Genomic DNA, 17,618 nt, shown 5'->3' with positions numbered 1-17,618 from the left:
CTGAGCTCATTATTTCTGGCTTGCTATTTCAAAGTTACTTAACATAGAAATGTCTTGTATGGACTTCCCTGGTGGTGCAGTGGACATGGGTTCGATCCCTGGTCCAGGAAGATCCCACATGCCGTGGAGCAACTAAGCCCGTGCGCCACAACTACTGAGCCTGCACTCTAGAGCTTGTGAGCGACAACTACTGAGCCTGTGTGCCACAACTACTGAAGCCCACGCGCCTAGAGCCTGTGCTCCGCAACAAGAGAAGCCACCGCAATGAGAAGCCCGCACAGCCCGCACACCGCAACGAAGAGTAGCCCCTGCTCACCACAACCAGAGAAAAGCCCACAGACAGCAATGAAGACCCAATGCAGCCAAAAATAAATTTTAAAATTTTAAAAAAAGGTCTTGTGTTACATTAGAAATAGCTTAAAATATTTTTTCTTATAATCTTAATGAATTTAAGGCACGTGCAGATTTTAGCTGTGGACATCTTAATACCGTCACTGTTTGTTAAAATACAATTTAAAAGGGGCTTCCCCCCAGGACATGGAAGCAACCAAAGTGTCTATCAACAGATGAATGGATAAAGAAGATGTGGCACATATATAAAATGGAATATTACTCAGCCATAAAAAGAAATGAAATTGTTGTTTGTAGTGAGGTGGATAGACCTAGAGACTGTCATACAGAGTAAAGTAAGTCAGAAAGAGAAACAAATACTGTATGCTAACACGTAAATACGGAACCTTAAAAAAAAAAAAAGGTTCTGAAGAACCTAGGGGCAGGACAGGAATAAAGATGCAGATGTAGAGAATGGACTTGAGGACACGGGGAGGGGGAAGGGTAAGCTGGGAGGAAGTGAGAGTGTCATAGACATATATACAATACCAAATTTAAAATAGATAGCTAGTGGGAAGCAGCTGCATAGCACAGGGAGATCAGCTGGTGCTTTGTGTGCACCTAAAGGGATAGGATAGGGAGGGTGGGAGGGAGATGCAAGAGGGAGGGGATATGGGGATATGTGTATACATATAGCTGATTCACTTTTACAGCAGCAACTAACAACAATGTAAAGCAATTATACTCCAATAAAGATGTTAAAAAAATAAAAGGGGCTTCCCTGGTGGCACAGTGGTTAAGAATCCACCTGCCAATGAAGGGGACACGGGTTCGAGCCCTGGTCCAGGAAGATCCCACATGCTGCAGAGCAACTAAGCCCGTGTGCCACAAGCTACTGAGCCTGTGCTCTAGAGCCCGCAAGCCACAACTACTAAGCCCATGTGCCACAACTTCTGAAGCCTATGCGCCTAGAACCCGCACTCTGCAACAAGAGAAGCCACTGCAGTGAGAAGCCCACGCACCGCAACGAAGAGTAGCCACAACTAGAGAGAGCCCGCACACGGCCAAAAATAAAAATAAATTTAAAAAAATTATTTTTAATACAACTTTAAAAAGACAAATATTTCAGATGTATAGTTTTATCAGAAAACAAGAACAGGATACAAAGAGGAGGGAAGGTTGTAAAAGATTAATGATGGCAGTGCTTGGGGTTCAGACGGCCTCCTCCCCACGCCTGCGCACACCTGCCCGAGGCCACGACGCCGGCCTCAGCGACCCCAGAGCCCGTTCTCCTAACTCCTTCGGGCGAACGCCCCTCTGAGCAAAGAAAGCCCTTTACACAGGGAGCAGTGAGATTAGAGGATTTCCCCTTCATATTGCGACTTTCCACTACTTAAACAGGCGCACACTTGCTATCCGCTGCCCTTTGGAATGTGGGTGAGCAGTGGCCGGCGAGAGACTCGGCGTGGGGGCGGTGCGGCCGGAAGTCCCGCCCCACCGAAGTGCGCCGGGTATTCTCGGCGGGAAACCAGGTCGGGCGTCGTGCTAGGCGGGCGGCGAGGGAGAAAGGGCGAATCCCAGGGCGCTGCGGCTTAAGGGTAAAGGCCACGGCCTCCACTCCCTGCGCGTTTGGGTCCTGCCTCAGCCCCGCCTCGGAACCCGCCCGTCGCCTCCTGTGGAAGGTCTGGGATGCAGAACGCCCCGCTCTAACCTTCTTAACCGACCCACATGAGGGGATGGGGCGATGAGGCGGGATGAGGCCTTTCTGAGGAGGCGGTTGCCCCGGGCTGAGGCCCGCACAGGGAAAAAGAGAATTGTCACGTACCACTTAGGCGGCTAGAGCCTGGCCGATTGTACTTCAGAATTCTCGGGCGCCTCCCTAGGTGGCTCTGATGTATGAAGGGGGTGGGCGCTGCTGGGACAGTTGTTTCTCAGATCGGGGGGTGGGAACCTGTGTTCCGCATCACCTGAGGGGGAGGGCACGTTAACGGGGCGGACATTCAGACCCACCCGATGCCCTGCCGGTGAATCGCCCGTGGTGGAGCCAGTCTCGGGTCGCTAACGTGTGGCCACGTCCCTGCAGGAGTTGGAGAACCCTGGTCTAAGAGGGAAGGGCCCGAGGGACCACCTGTGCTCTTCAAAAGGACTTCCTCCAGCTCTTTAGGTGAGCCAGGTCGTGGTGTTAATGAGCGCAAATGGACGAAACAGGGTGGAGTTAGTCTTCTCTCCCGGGAAAGATGTCTGTCGGTTACCTGTGGAAACTGGGATGAGGTGATGAGGATGAATGCGGAACGGCTGCTCCAGTCTCCTGAGGCCGGGAGTGTTGATGTTGTAGTGAAATGGCTCCTGGTACCCTCAGCCTGTTTCTGGACCTGATCGACTGTTTTCTCTCAATCTAAACTATTGTAACAGAAAGTTTACGTTACATTACTTGCATCTTGGCCGTTTCTCCCTTGCCTCTCCTACTTTAGGGGAAAGTTTCCACTTGGTATGAGCCCAAGCTGGGGATCCACTGTCAACAACTTAGTGGTGGCAGATATGGTGGGATTTTCAGCCCTGCCAGCCTTATGCACAGAAAGATGTCATTTATCTTTCAGATATTTTGAGGGTGCTATTTAGATTTCAAAAAGCTTTTCATGTTAACATTTTCTAGGCCACGTAGAAGAGGAAATGTTCAGCTCATTTTCTTGCTTAAATTTGAATTTAACAGTAGTGTTTTGGGGAATTGATTGAGCGCAAACTGTAAGTAGGATAGTTTCTTCCTGTTACCTGGAAAAAAAATCCCTTTTTCCCCCTGTGAGAATACAGTAAATAATTCTGAAATCTTGTTCATGGCAGTCTGCATCTATTCACTAAGTTACTGAAAATACTTAATAATATGTTTTATTGAGCAGATGATTTTGTTCTTGGGATTATACTATATTTTATACTTTTAAATATAATTTTATAGTTATCCCTCCCTTAGAAGTCATAACTTGTCCTTTGCTGTGGATGTTTTTAAGCATGTAGCAGGTAAATAGATGACTTGTATTAATGCTACTAGATATTTGGCAAACTTTATCTTATTTTACTGTGCAAAGTAACCATTTATTAGAAAACAGTATAAGAAAGACAGACAAAGGGGAACAGAAGGTAGTTTGTGTTGTCAGCTTCAATTTAAAACATATCCCTCTTTAAATATGAAAATTATATTAAAAAGCAGAATAGATTGACTAATTAAAATTAAACTCCATCACAAAGCAAAAACCTCCATGTGTGATACGTCTTTTTTTTTTAACAGGCTGTTTTTTAATCTAGTCTTTTTCCAAATCCTAACCCATTTGCTCAAAGATAATGCAACCTTTAAAAAAGGATGTAAATTTTCCTGTAAATTTTCATTTATATATAGTATAAATGAAACAGACATATAGTATGTCTGTTTATAATATGTCTCCAAATTATATGTAGGAGGCAGTATAACAAGATAAGAGTGTAGCCCTTGCCTCAGATTTTCTTGGTTCCCATTCTAGCTCTGGCACTTACTAGCTGTTTGAACTTGAGCAAATTGTTTACTTTCTCCTCATCTATCTTTATCCTTATAGCTCCCTTGTAGGGTTAGTGTAAAGACTAAAAAGATAGTATTTATAAGGTTTATAGGGGTTTATAGAGCCTGGTCTATCATTGGGCTTGCTGAACATTAGAAGCTTCTATTATAAAACTTGTGAAAAATGAAAAACAGTGAAATAAAACACCACCAGCTAAAGACAACAAGTGTTAATATGTTGCTCTTTTCCATCTAGTTTTATTTTATGTTTGCCTCTACATAATTGGGGTCATACTGTAGATAAAATTTTGAGTCTTGCTCTTTCGATTACATTGTTTTTTTGTTTTTGTTTTTTTGTTTTTTTTTTTTTTGGTGGTACACAGGCCTCTCACTGTTGTGGCCTCTCCCGTTGCGGAGCACAGGCTCCGGACGCGCAGGCTCAGCGGCCATGGCTCACGGACCTACCCGCTTCGCGTAATGTGGGATCCTCCCGGACCGGGGCACGAACCCGCGTCCCCCGCATCAGCAGGCGGACTCCCAACCGCTGCGCCACCAGGGAAGCCCTTGATTACATTGTAACATAAGCATTTTTCCATACTGTCAAACATTTCAAGTAAATGTCAATATTCTTGTAACAATATCCTGTCCTGTGGATATACTATGATGTACTTACCCATTCCTTTTTAAATGGAATATTTAGGTTAAAAAAATGACAAAACTAGTAAATATTTGTATATTACTTTATAAAAGATTCTCATATTTATCATTAAATTTTTTGTTTGGGAATTTTCAGTTTGAGAGTTAAAATGAAAGAAAGGATAATTAACGATCTCTCTTTAACCACCCAGTGCTTTAGTAAATAAGAATTTTAGAGTTCTGTGAGTCCTGAATTATAGCTCTAAGAAATTAATTGGACTCTGATGTATTTTTCTAAAAAATCAGTTTAGCATTTTAAAGAATGTGAGAGGCCGTATTAGGGTTGCCAGTTATTTTTAAAATTCATCTAATGAATATAAACAGAGGTTTAAGCTTGAAAATAGCCATGAGTTGTTAGAAAAAATTTTAGTATTAAGCTAAGCTTGTGAAGAGAAATGCACATCTAAAGAGTGTGTGCATATTTGTGTTTTAAACCTCTGGTTCATGGAGGAGTGCCCAATCTGAAATCATGGGATAAAAATTTACAGAAAAGAAAATAAGGAAGGAGAACCAGAAGTGGAGCAACTAGATTCAGTCAACCAATCATTCCTGTGTTTGTTTAATAAAATGTGTTGAATGCCTGTAGTACTTGAGTGCGAGGTGCATTTATGTATGTTTTCAAATTTAATTCTTGTAACAACTCTATGAAGTTGGAAATTTATATTTTACAGATGAGGAAACTGAGCCTTAGAGAACTTAAGCATACCTAATACCACACACCTAATAAGTTTCAGATTCAATCTTTGCTCTTCTGGTTTGAGAAAACTATTGTTTTCCTACCCCTTTGCATATATAATTCTGGAATTCTCAAAATTGATTTAAATTGAGAAAATACCTTTATCTTATAGATGAAACATAAGGTAAAAGAATGCAGACAAGCATGGAAAGTGAGGACACAAAGAAAATACAAGGTGAGAAATTTATGGATCATATATCTGAAATTTGTTTTATAGTGTATTTGTGGGATATACTGCAGATTATCTGACAGGCTTCAGGAAATGAAAGAATTATTCAGCAATTTACATGAATATTTATTAAGCATATACTCTGTGCCTGTCACACTGACTTCAGGAAACTGACATTCTAATGGGAGATGGCATGTTGATAATTAGAATACCATATGATAGCTGATTTAATGGAGGTATATATAAGAACAGTGGAAACCTGAGAGGACCACCATCAAATTTCAGAGCTGTCCTCAGAAAAATGGAAATTTAATTCATGGGCATAAAGGAGGTTAACCAGAGAGGAAATATTAAAATAGAAAAGGATGGGGAATAGTATTCCCTAATGGACCCCATCACATCAGGGTTTGGCTGAGGAAGAGGACCCTCAAAAAAAGACCGAGAAAAACATTTCAGAAAGGTCAGGAGTGTGGTATTTTGGAAATCAGCCTTAGGAGAATGCTTTGAGAAAGATTACCCAAGAGCCTCAGTGTTAAGTATCACAGATGAAGACTGAAGTATCCACTGGATTTTTCATTTAGGAGGTCTTTTGTTTTATTAATAGTAAATTTAATAGATTTCAGCCAGATTGCAGTATATTGAGGTCTGGGTGGGAAATAGTCTGGAGACAGTATGAATAGCTTACTCTTCTTAAAAGCTTGTCTGAAGATATATGGCATTAACTAGAGGGAGGATGTAATGTTAAGGAGTCTTATAAGAGGTATAGAGATAAGAGAATATGTGAAGAGGGAGTGGGGATTATGGAGAGGGAGAAATTGAAGAAACTGGAAAGATGGGATAATTGCTGGAGATGCTCCTCTCAGATCATTTATCACACTATGGGAATTACTTACATCCTCTTCTGTCTCTATCACCAGATTGTGAGTTCCTTGGAATCAGAATCCCTATCTGATACAGAGTGGATGCATAGTAGACATTCAATAAAGATTTGTTAAATGAATATATTTTAATGAAGGTCATAGGCCTGTAATAGTGCCTTTTGAGTTGTATGCGAGAGAAATACAACTCAAACTAGTTCAAGGAAAAAAAGGAAACGTATCAGTTCATACAACTGGGAAACTCAGAGTTGTGAGGAAATGTTCTCCGAAGGAACCACGAGAAGGAAGAGGGAAATCATTCTGGGCAAGAAAAAAACTATAGTACAGTTGAACCTTGAACAACATGGGTTTGAACTGTGTGGGTCCACTTACATTCAGATTTTTTTTTGATAGTACTACATGATCTGAGATTGGTTGAATATGAGGATGTGGAACCACAAATATGGAGGGCGGATTACAAATTATATGTGGGTTTTCAACTGAGTGGAGGGTCGGTGCCCTTAATCCCCGTGTTGTTCATGGGCCAACTGTAGTTGTAGTCATTGCAGGATCCCAAAACACAGGTGAATGTGTTAACCATGAACAGGATGGGAGCTGGATCCTGGTGTGATATTGTAGAGGAAGAGGTAAGAATGGGTGTGGCTGCAGATATTTTTGTAGGAATTCTGTGTTGTGGAAAGTGTTCTGGGAATTCTGTGAAGGCCTAACATCTGTGTCTTTTTGACCGAGAGTTTATTATAGCATTTATAACCTGCTTTGCCCAGAGAGCAAGGCCGAGACAGAGATGACAAATAATTAATGGCATATTCTCTGGAATCAGCCCTAAACAACTGACGGGAGCTGATAGATAAATACTCTTCACACTTTGACTGTGATGACTCTGAGACACATGGCTCTACCCTAGCTCCCAGAGTTTCCTGGTGGGGTTGCTTGTGTCTACCTTCCCTTTCTGTTTCATCTTTTCAAAAAAGTACTTGCACTCAAATTTTTGTTTCATGGTCTACTTCTGGGAGGCCTGAAATTAAAACATGAAGTGGAAGAGAAAGAGATGAGGTTTGAAGAGAGCTGAAGATTTGGAGTAGCCATTGAGGAAAATGGGAGAAACAACAGAAGGGAATTGGAGATGGAGCTGACCATGGATGGGGTTGCTGAGTAGAGTTGGGGGGTGTAACCTGGAATGCATACCAAATATTTGCAATGGCGTAACTGCTTAATTTTTTTTTCCTTTTAGCAATGCCTAAATTTGAGCTGAAAGAGCAGAGAAAAGAAACTGTTTTGAGTCACAATTAGGATTATAAAACATGTCTGGTAGAAGGAGAAGGGGTCCAAGGAATCCTAGCAAGATAATGGTTGAGGTGATGAATCATGGGATCTGGGATGAAGAGGGAAGGAAATGAAACCAAGTCTCTGAGAACATGAGTAAAGGAAGTAGAGATCATAGGGGTCAAGGAGTAAATATAAGAATAAGGAAGTAAGCCAGTTGAAAGAATTAGGAGTAATATTCAGAAAATGAAATAATGGAATTGAAAATATCAGTGGTAGAGCTGTTCTGACTAATGAATGACAAGAGTCCAGATTTGGCCTTGGAAGTGAATAGCCAAATTTACATACAGTTTGTGACTTGCAAAGGAGAGAGACTGTGTCTTTCCCAGCATCCATATCAATCACCCAAAAAAAGTGTGATTGGGGCCACTGCAGTCATTAGGTCAACTGCAGAGCATACCAGTAATTAAAAAATATATATATATGTATACCTACAAATTTATTAAGATGTAATTGACATACCACGTAATTTACTCATTTAAAATATATAGTTCACTTGTTTCCATATATTCACAGTGTTGTACAACCATCACCACAATCAATTTTAGAACATTTTCATCACCCTCAAAGAAACCTGTACCCTTTAGCAGTCACCCCCCCCACACACACCCCTGTTAACCCTAGACAACCACTAATCTGTTCTATGTCTCTAAATTTGCCTATTCAGGACATTTTATATAAATGGAATCATATAATATGTGGGCCTTTTTGACTAGCTTCTTTCACTTAGCATAATGATTTCAAGGATCATCCGTGTTGTCTCAGTATCTTCATTCCTCTTTTTTGTGGAATGATTCCATTGAATGGATATATCATATTTTATTTATCCATTCAAGAGTTGATGGACATTTGGGTCTCCACTGTTTGGCTATTATGAATAGCGCTGCTATGAATATCCATGTATAAGTTTTGGGGTATACATATGTTTTCATTTCTTTTGGGTATATACCCAGGAGTGGAATTGCTGAATCTATGGTAAATTTATGTTTAACCTTTTGAGGAACTGCTAGACTGTTTACCAAAGCAGCTGTACCATTTTACATTCCCACAGCAATGTATAAGGGTTCCAATTTCTCCAAATCTTTGGTCAGAATGTTAGACTATTTTTGATTATAGCCATCCTAGTGGTTGTGAAGTGGTATCTAATTGTGGCTTTAGTTTGTACTTCCCTAAGAACTAATGATATTGAGCATCTTTTCATATACTTATTGACCATTTGTATATGTTCTTTGGAGAAATGTCTATTTAAATCCTTTGCATGCTTTTTAATTGGGTTGTCTTTTACTGTTGAGTTTTAGGAGTTCCTTATGTATTCTGAACACAAGCCCCTTATTGGATATATCTGATTTGCAGATATTTTCTTTCAGTCTGTGAGTTGTCTTTTTACATTCTTAATGATACCTTTTGAAGCTCAGAAATTTTCAGTTTTAAGTCCAATTTATTGAATTTGCTTTTATTGCTTGTGGTTTTGGTATTGTAAACACTTCAGTTTTTGTTTGCTTGTTTATTTTCTTCAGGAATTACTGAAGGAGCTAGCTTGCATAGCCTGGAGAAGATAAAAACCCAGTTGTAGTTATCAGTAGGTGCTTTGTCTGGGAAGGGAGGGATTATGATAGGAAATATTAAAGTATGAAAAAGAAGTACAGAAGGAATTAAGAAAAGTACATAAAAAGTTTCTGTGCCTAGAATTGAAAATCACCATGCCCCATCAAAAATCCTCTTTGGCTTGTTATTGATGATGAATGGCTTATTGATATCTGTACAGTCACACTAACCTTCTTATGGTTTCTATTAATGTATAACATGATCAATAAAAGTTTGCTGTTACTCCAAGACAACTCAGTGATAACCTTTGTACTATGATATTTTACTAACAAACTGAGTCATGAATTATTTCATTGAACCAAATTGCCAGTTGAATTTCTGTCAAGAGGAAGACTAATTGATTCACAATAGATCTTAGTTGTTTTTTTTTAGTGTGCTTCTCTATATTTTTTTCCTCCTTTCATTCTATATCTTTGAAAACTTTAAATATTAATTCAAGCATTATGTCAAAGTCTATGTACAATTTTATTTAAATCCTTAAAACCAAGACAAGAAATTGTTTAAAGGCTATTGTAAAGAATTTTATAGGAAAATGATTGTCTATTGTTTCCTTTTAGTTGTAAATAAATATGTTTTTTTTTGTTTTTTTTTGCGGTACGTGGGCCTCTCACCGCTGCAGCCTCTCCCGCTGCGGAGCACAGGCTCCGGACGCTCAGGCCCAGCGGCCACGGCCCACGGGCCCAGGCGCTCCGCGGCACGCGGGATCCTCCTGGACCGGGGCACGAACCCACATCCCCCGCATCGGCAGGCGGACTCCCAACCACTGCGCCACCAGGGAAGCCCGTAAATAAATATTTAAACTTTGTATTTTGATAAATTTTAACATGTGTATATACCCAGCATTGTGTAAACATCAGCACAATCAGTATAGTGAGCATAGCCTCGTGTCCCTTTGTAATACCTCCCTTCTGTGCCTTCCTGGACCTCCTTTCCCCAAGCAACCACTGATGTGCCTTCTGTTACTGTAGACTAGTTTGTGTTTTTTCAGTATGTGGAATTGTACAGTATACTATCGTATACTCTTTTTTGTGTGTAGTTTATTTCACTCAGCATAAGTATTTTGAGATTTATCCGTGTGGTTGTATGTATGAATAGTTAATTCCTTTTTATCACTAAATAGTATTCCATTGTATGGTTATACCACAACTTCTTTATCCATTCATCTGCTGATGGACATTTCAGTTGTTTACAATTTTTGGTTATTACATATAATGTCACCATGAACATTTGTGTACAAGTCTTTGTATGTACATATATCTCCTTTTATTTTGAGTAAGTACTTAGGAGTAGAATGACTGCATCAAATTTTAGGTATATGTTTAACAATTTATGAAACTGCTAAACTTTCAAAGTGGTTGTACTATTTTATGTGTCCACCAGCAGTATATGAGAGTTATAGTTCCTTTGTATCCTTGTCAAAATATGTTGTGGTCAGTCTTTTAAATTTTAGTCATTTTAGTGGGCATGTAATAATGTCTCCTTACGGTTTTAATTTGCATTTTCCTAATGATTAATGATGTTGAGCAGCTTTTCATGTGCTTATTTGCTATCTGTGTATCTTTTTTGTCTGTTCAAATCTTTTGCTCATTGTTTTATTGGGTGGTTTGCTCTCGTTGAGTTTTGAAAGGTCTATATGTTTTCTGGATATGTTTTTATCAGATATGTGCTTTACAAGTATTTTCTCCATTTGTGGCTTATCTTCACTTCAGAAAACACTACTTTTATTTTAAAGGTATTTAAAAAATGTATTTATTGTATTTATTTTTGGCTGTGTTGGGTCTTTGTTGCTGTGCGCGGGCTTTCTCTAGTTGTGGCGAGTCGGGGCTACTTTTCATTGCGGTGCGTGGGCTTCTCATTGTGGTGGCTTCTCTTGTGGCAGAGCATGGGCTCTAGGTGCCCAGGCTTCAGGAGTTGTGGCTCGCGGGCTCTGGAGAGCAGGCTCAGTAGTTGTGGTGCACGGGCTTCGTTGCTTCGTGGCATGTGGGATCTTCCTGAGCCAGGGATCGAACCCGTGTCCCCTGCATTGGCAGGCGGATTCCTTCCTGTTCACCAGGGAAGCCCCTAATATAGTGTATTTTCATTTTCATTCAGTTCATTCTAAATAGCAGATATTTAAACCAATGTGGCTTTAATTAAAGAGAATAATATTTGGATTTTCTTTTCATATATTTCATGCAAAGGGAAAATCAAATAATTATAAGAAGTTCAAGTTATACTATCTAAGGAACATCTTTCTTTTACATATCTTTATTGCTTATTAGATTTTTTTTAATTTTATTTATTTATTTGTTTTTGGCTGTGTTGGGTCTTCGTTTCTGTGTGTGGGCTTTCTCTAGTTTCAGTGAGCGTGGGCCACTCTTCATTGCAGCGCACGGGCCTCTCACTGTCGCGGCCTCTCGTTGCGGAGCACAAGCTCCATACGCGCAGGCTCAGTAGTTGTGTCTCACGGGCGTAGTTGCTCCGCGGCATGTGGGATCTTCCCAGACCAGGGCTCGAACCCGTGTCCCCTGCAATGGCAGGCAGATTCTCAACCACTGCGCCACCAGGGAAGCCCCTGCTTATTAGATTTTAAAAAGTAATACATATTATTTAAAAAGCAGATACAAAGATATGTATTTAGAGTGTGAAATTTAAATGGTTAATTTTTGAAAGGAAATGTTTGGTTTAAAATAATGAAATTTTTGTTCTTTAGGAATGAAGACTGACCTGAACTTATTATTGGAGTGTCTGAAGTATCAAATGGACAATGCTTTTTCGCAAAAGGAAGCTCTGGTCACTATTCATTCAATTTGCCAACAAAACAGTAAGACATGATAGTGAATTTTTATTTGTGATTCTAGTTGTTTAGTATTGTGATATATGAAATATGCATAGTTCTTTCTCTTCTACTCAGTTATTTTACATATTATGTTACTGGGTTCATGTGATTTATTGTCCTTAAAATAATAATTATAATAAATATTCTTCTTTGTTTTGTCTGCACACTCTACAGGTAATGCAGGTCTTTATTTTCGGGAAATTGGTGGTTTGATGTTTGTAAAAGATCTTGCAAAGTCAAGTGAACATAGTATGGTAAAAGAAGCAGCATTATATACACTAGGAGCTGTTGCAGAACAAAATGGTAAAATAAGAAAACTTTATTTCACTATCCTTTAATCATTGTGTTATACTTTAACAAACTACTAAAAAATAATTTTAGAGTTCAATTCCTTTTTTACATGTCTGGATAGTTTTTTACAGGTATTTTATTTAAATTAATGCATACCAAAGATTTTATTTATCTTATTAACTAATGAGGGAACGAGTAAAATGTTACAACTGTTTCAAAAGTAATGGCAAAAAACAATACTATAGGCATTTGGGAAAGCTGAAATTTAGGAATAGGCACATAACTGGTCAGTGTCTGCAGGTTAAAACTCAATTATGTTCTACCGGTCGAAATGTTTTGCATTTCTGTGGACAAGAGTAACTTGCATTAATATCAGTTTTCTACAATTTACAGAGTTATAAAATAGCCCAAAGACAGTAAAAGACAAATAATCTAGAAGGGTGTGCTAGACAGGACATTCAGTAATTGTTATCATCCATTTCAAAATCTTTCACAATTTTTCTTGCCATTAGTTGGAAACATTTTTTTTACTTTGTCTTTTACTATGCTTTTTTTTTTGCCATATGAATGTTTTTTATTTTTATAAAAATAAAATTCATCATTCTTTCTCTTTTTTGCTTTTGGATTTTGAATCATAAGAAAATTTTCCATACTCCCAGATTACAGGGGAATCCACCCATGTTTTCTTTTGGTACTTGTATGATTTTATTTTTTAGTTATACATGTTTTATTCTTTTTGAATTTTCCTGGGATATGATGTGATGAAGGTTCCAGTTTTATCTTTTTTTTAATATGGCAATCCAGCTATCCCAACACTTCTTATTAAAAGTAGATCTTTTTCACGTTGATTTGAGATGCTACCATTATCACTTAATGAGTCTATTTCTAGTTTTTCTATTCTGTTCATTATCTATATATCCAGGTACTTGAATCAGAATATGAAGATAACTTACAGCCATCTTATATGTGGATAAATATGCTTTCTGTATGGCCAACAAAAACATGTTTCTGTAGCATACCTGAAATGAGGTTAAATCTAAACTATCAGTTTGTCAAATAACTTTATATTCTTATATTTTCAACCGTTAAATATTTCTTCACCACTTGTTGAGAACCAAGCTGTGTGCTAGGCATTGGGGATAAATAAGACATTGCCTTTGCCTTTGAAAGTGTCTAAAAGCTGTTCTAGACACTGGATATATGTGTTCAAATTATTTTTTAAAAATTCTGCTTATTGCATGATTATCACCAAAAAGCCTCTCCTGTCGTGTAGGTATCATTTTTGTCTTTGGGAAAGATATTTTTATATCTAGAAAAGTCTTTAAAAATACCACAAGTATCATTTGTCCTTCTTTTCTAAAGCAGGTTTCTGAATTTTCTTAAATTTTTCTTTGGCTATGTTTTGTTACTTATCATCAATTTTTTGGTCATGTTTTATTTTAAATTTTTGTTCAGTTAGGCTTTTATTGGAAATTCTGTGAGATTGCAAGACATATTTTAGAACCTAGATCAACTACTTCTGATTAAAATATTGCTTCTTTGGTCTGTTAATTGAGTAAGCACATAAGTTTGTCAGAATTTGTTTTATGACTAATAAATGTCAGTGAAATGAGAATTGGTTGAGAATTGTCCATATGGCAATTTTATATTTTGTTCAGCATATTTTAAAACTTGTCTGTGCTAATACATAGAAATTAAAATTATATTTTCATATTTCAGTTTACTGTCAGCAGACTTTGTGCACTTCAGAATTGTTTGAAGACTTAACTTGGTTCTTATCTAACAATGATTCAAACACAAATTTGAAAAGAATGTCTGTCTATGTTATTTTGGTTCTAGTTTCAAATAATAGTAAGTACATTCTCTTATGTTATGGAAATATTTTTAAAATAATAAATTGGAACAGTCATTATTAGTCCTTTTATTCTAGTCTTTATGTCAGTACCTTTTTTAATTTAACTAACTTCTGAGAACTACGGCTTTAAAGAAAAGAGAATTAATAGGGTGCATTTAATTGTTTGATATTTATTAATTTAGTATTTTAAAAAATACTAAAGTGATTTGCATTATTTAATTAACATTGAAAAGAAACAGCTTTAAAAGCAAAAGGGAAGCGTTTAATGAATTAGTTTGGTTGATTTTCCACTGAATTGGCCATTTAATTATCATTGTATTTAAGGTCATTTTATCAGTCAGCAATGGTGTTAAATTTCATGTAGCTCTTGGAGAAAGTTTTACTTTGTTTTTGTTATTGTTGTTTTAGTTTTTATTTTGGAACAATCTTAGATTTACAGAAAAGTTGCAAGGGTAGTGTATAGAGTGTTCCTGTATACCTATTGCCCAGGCTAAGGTTATTTTTTTAACATTGCTTATTTAAATCTTCAAATTGTTAGAAATTTTATATGCATTTTAAATGCTTCTAGATTTTATTTTTTCTATTTTTATGTTTTGAATTAATTTTTTTTCTATTTTGGAGCATATTTTGGTATTGTAACACAGAACCATGCAAAATAAGTGTTTTGCAATTTTTAGAGGAAATTTGATTACTATCATTCTCTAAACCTAAGTAATGTATTTTCCGTAATAATCTTGATTACAGATTTTTACCTACTGTAATTGTGTATTGTACTTTATAATACTTTAAAGTGACTGAAAGTTATTTATTAAAAATACTACTGGGCTTCCCTGGTGGTGCAGTGGTTGAGAGTCCGCCTGCCAATGCAGGGGACACGGGTTCGTGCCCCGGTCCGGGAAGATCCCACATGCCGCGGAGCGGCTGGGCCCTTGAGCCATGGCCGCTGGGCCTGCGCATCCGGAGCCTGTTGCTCGGCAATGGGAGAGGCCACAACAGTGAGAGGCCCGCGTACCGCAAAAAACAAACAAACAAACAAAAAAACTACTTAAAAAAATACTACTTAAATGTTGTTCTCCATTTCTACAAAATTATTTTCTAAACAGAAGTCATATTCGTGTAATATATGGCTGTTTTTTTAAGGGACTGGACAGACGCTTGTGAGAGAAACAGGTTGTATTTCAGTTCTATCACAGTTGTTCAGGTAAGTAAATATACATCTCTTGTTATTAATTATTGATTTCTTAAGACCTTAACACATTTGTATTAATTACTTCCTTTTCTATTTAACCTAATAGGACAGTTCTTTCAAAATATGAGTTGAATTTGTCAGATGAAAATGTTTTCCAGAGTTATCAGTTGTGGTCTTCAGTGTGTAGTACTCTGTGTGTCTGTGTCAACAATCCTCAAAATGGTAATTTTCTCAAATATTTACATATAAAAATAAAGATAAAAACAAATAAAAAACTGATATTTTCCAAGTATATTAAAATATGATTGCCTTTTTCTCCTTTCAGATGAAAATCAAATGCTTTGCTCTTCACTTTTTCCACATGCTAATGACTGGCTAATAAATTGCACGAAACCTGAGATAATTCGCCCTATTTGCTCATTTATTGGACTCACTCTTGCAAATAACAGTAAGTATTCATTATTCTCTAGGTTATACTTTAAGAAACATATTTTAAAGCATAACAAAAGCCTCTTGAATTAATGAATTCCAGTAAGTTGTGTCATTTTGGAACCATTTATACTATTGTATAAGTTAAAATCTTATACATAGAAAATCTTAAAAATAGATATTGTTAAGAAGCTATGGGAAGATGGTGGTGGCAGCATAGTTTTGAGTCTTCCCATATATCCTCACAAAACAGAACACCTACACAGCAAAACTGTAAAAACCCACAGAGAGTGTTCTCTGACCACATAGAATTAAATTAGAAATTAATAAAAGTAAAACATCTAGAAAAGTCCCTAATATCTAGAAATTAAGCAACACAGTACTAAAAAAACCCACATCAAAATAAAAATACAAACCTATGAATCACAAATCATAAAGGAAATTAGAAATGTTTTTAACTTAATGGTAATGAAAACACAAAATTAAACAGTGGGATGCTGCAAAATCAGTGTTTAGATGGAAATTTATAGCAATAAGGCTTGCATAGGGAAGAAGGAAGGTCTCAAATCAATTATATTAGTTTCCACCTAAGGAACTAGAAATCAGAGCAAGTTAAACTCAAAGTAAGCATAACAAAGGAAATAACAAAGAGAAGATTAGCAATCAATGAAATAGAACAGAGTAATCAATTAAACCAAAAGCTAGTTCTTTGAAAAGATCACTAAAATGGATCCTTTACCCAGACTAACCACGAAATAGAAGGCCCAAATTAGAAGAGATGAGAGATGACATCTCTATATCTTAACAGATATTAATAGGATAACAAAGGAATAGTAGAAACAACCTTATGCCGTTAAATTTGATAACTTAAATGAACTGGACAAATTCTTTGAAAGACACAAACTACAAAAGCTCACTCAAGAAGAAATAGATAACCTGAATATTCCTATATCTAATAGTGAAATTGAATTTGTAGTTTAAAACCTTAACACAGGAAATTCCAGGTCATAAAGGCTTCACTGGGGCTTCCCTGGTGGCACAGTGGTTAAGAATCCGCCTACCAATGCAGGGGACATGGGTTTGAGGCCTGGTCCGGGAGGATCCCACATGCTTCAGAGCAACAAAGCCCATGCGCCACAACTGCTGAAGCCTGTGCTCTAGAGCCCACGAGCCACAACTATAAGCCTGCAACCACAACTATGAGCCCGTATGCCACAACTACTGAAGCCCACGTGCCTAGAACTTGTGCTCCACAACAAGAGAAGCCACCACAGTGAGAAGCCCGTGCACTGCAACGAAGAGTAGCCCCAACTCGTCACAACTAGAGAAAGCCTGCACGCAGCAACGAAGACCAAACGCAGCCAAAAATAAATAAAAGAAAAGAAAAAAGACTTCACTGGTGCATTCTACCAAACATTTAAGGAAAAAAAATTCTACATAAATTATTCTAGGAAATACAAGTAGAAGAAACACTTCCCAACAAACTTTTAAGGGCAGCATTATTTCCACACTAAATCTTGAAAAAGACATTACAAGAAAACTGTAGGCCAATATCCTTTATGATCATAGATGCAAACATCCATAACAAAATATTAACAAATCAATCCGGCAATATATAGAAAGGATAATATATTCTGACCAAGTGGCATTCACTTTAGGCATGCAAGATTGGTTTAACATTAGGAAATTCACCATATACATAGACTAGAAAAGAAAAACTATATGATCTCCAAAGATGCAGGAAAAGCTTTTCACATAATTCAACATACATTCATG

General features: G+C 37.4%; 1 protein-coding gene across 1 annotated transcript in view; it reads left to right on the top strand.

Moving 5' to 3' along the window:
- Window positions 1-13: 13 nt before the first annotated feature.
- TERB1 (telomere repeat binding bouquet formation protein 1) overlaps window positions 14-17,618 on the top strand; it is a 48,005-nt gene continuing 30,400 nt past the window's right edge. Inside the window, exons 1-6 of the mRNA XM_089903185.1 lie at window positions 14-12,063; window positions 12,253-12,381; window positions 14,089-14,220; window positions 15,365-15,425; window positions 15,520-15,635; window positions 15,739-15,861. Coding sequence (XP_089759311.1) covers window positions 11,955-12,063; window positions 12,253-12,381; window positions 14,089-14,220; window positions 15,365-15,425; window positions 15,520-15,635; window positions 15,739-15,861 — 670 coding nt within the window. The 5' untranslated portion in view covers window positions 14-11,954. The remainder of the gene's footprint in view (window positions 12,064-12,252; window positions 12,382-14,088; window positions 14,221-15,364; window positions 15,426-15,519; window positions 15,636-15,738; window positions 15,862-17,618) is intronic.

The sequence above is a fragment of the Delphinapterus leucas genome, chromosome 20 (genome assembly GCF_059928025.1).
Source record: "Delphinapterus leucas isolate spDelLeu-1000000601 "Yukka" chromosome 20, BTC_Dleu_Yukka2, whole genome shotgun sequence".
Classification (NCBI taxonomy): Eukaryota; Metazoa; Chordata; class Mammalia; order Artiodactyla; family Monodontidae; genus Delphinapterus; species Delphinapterus leucas.
This window is presented reverse-complemented; position numbering and strand designations above follow the sequence as displayed.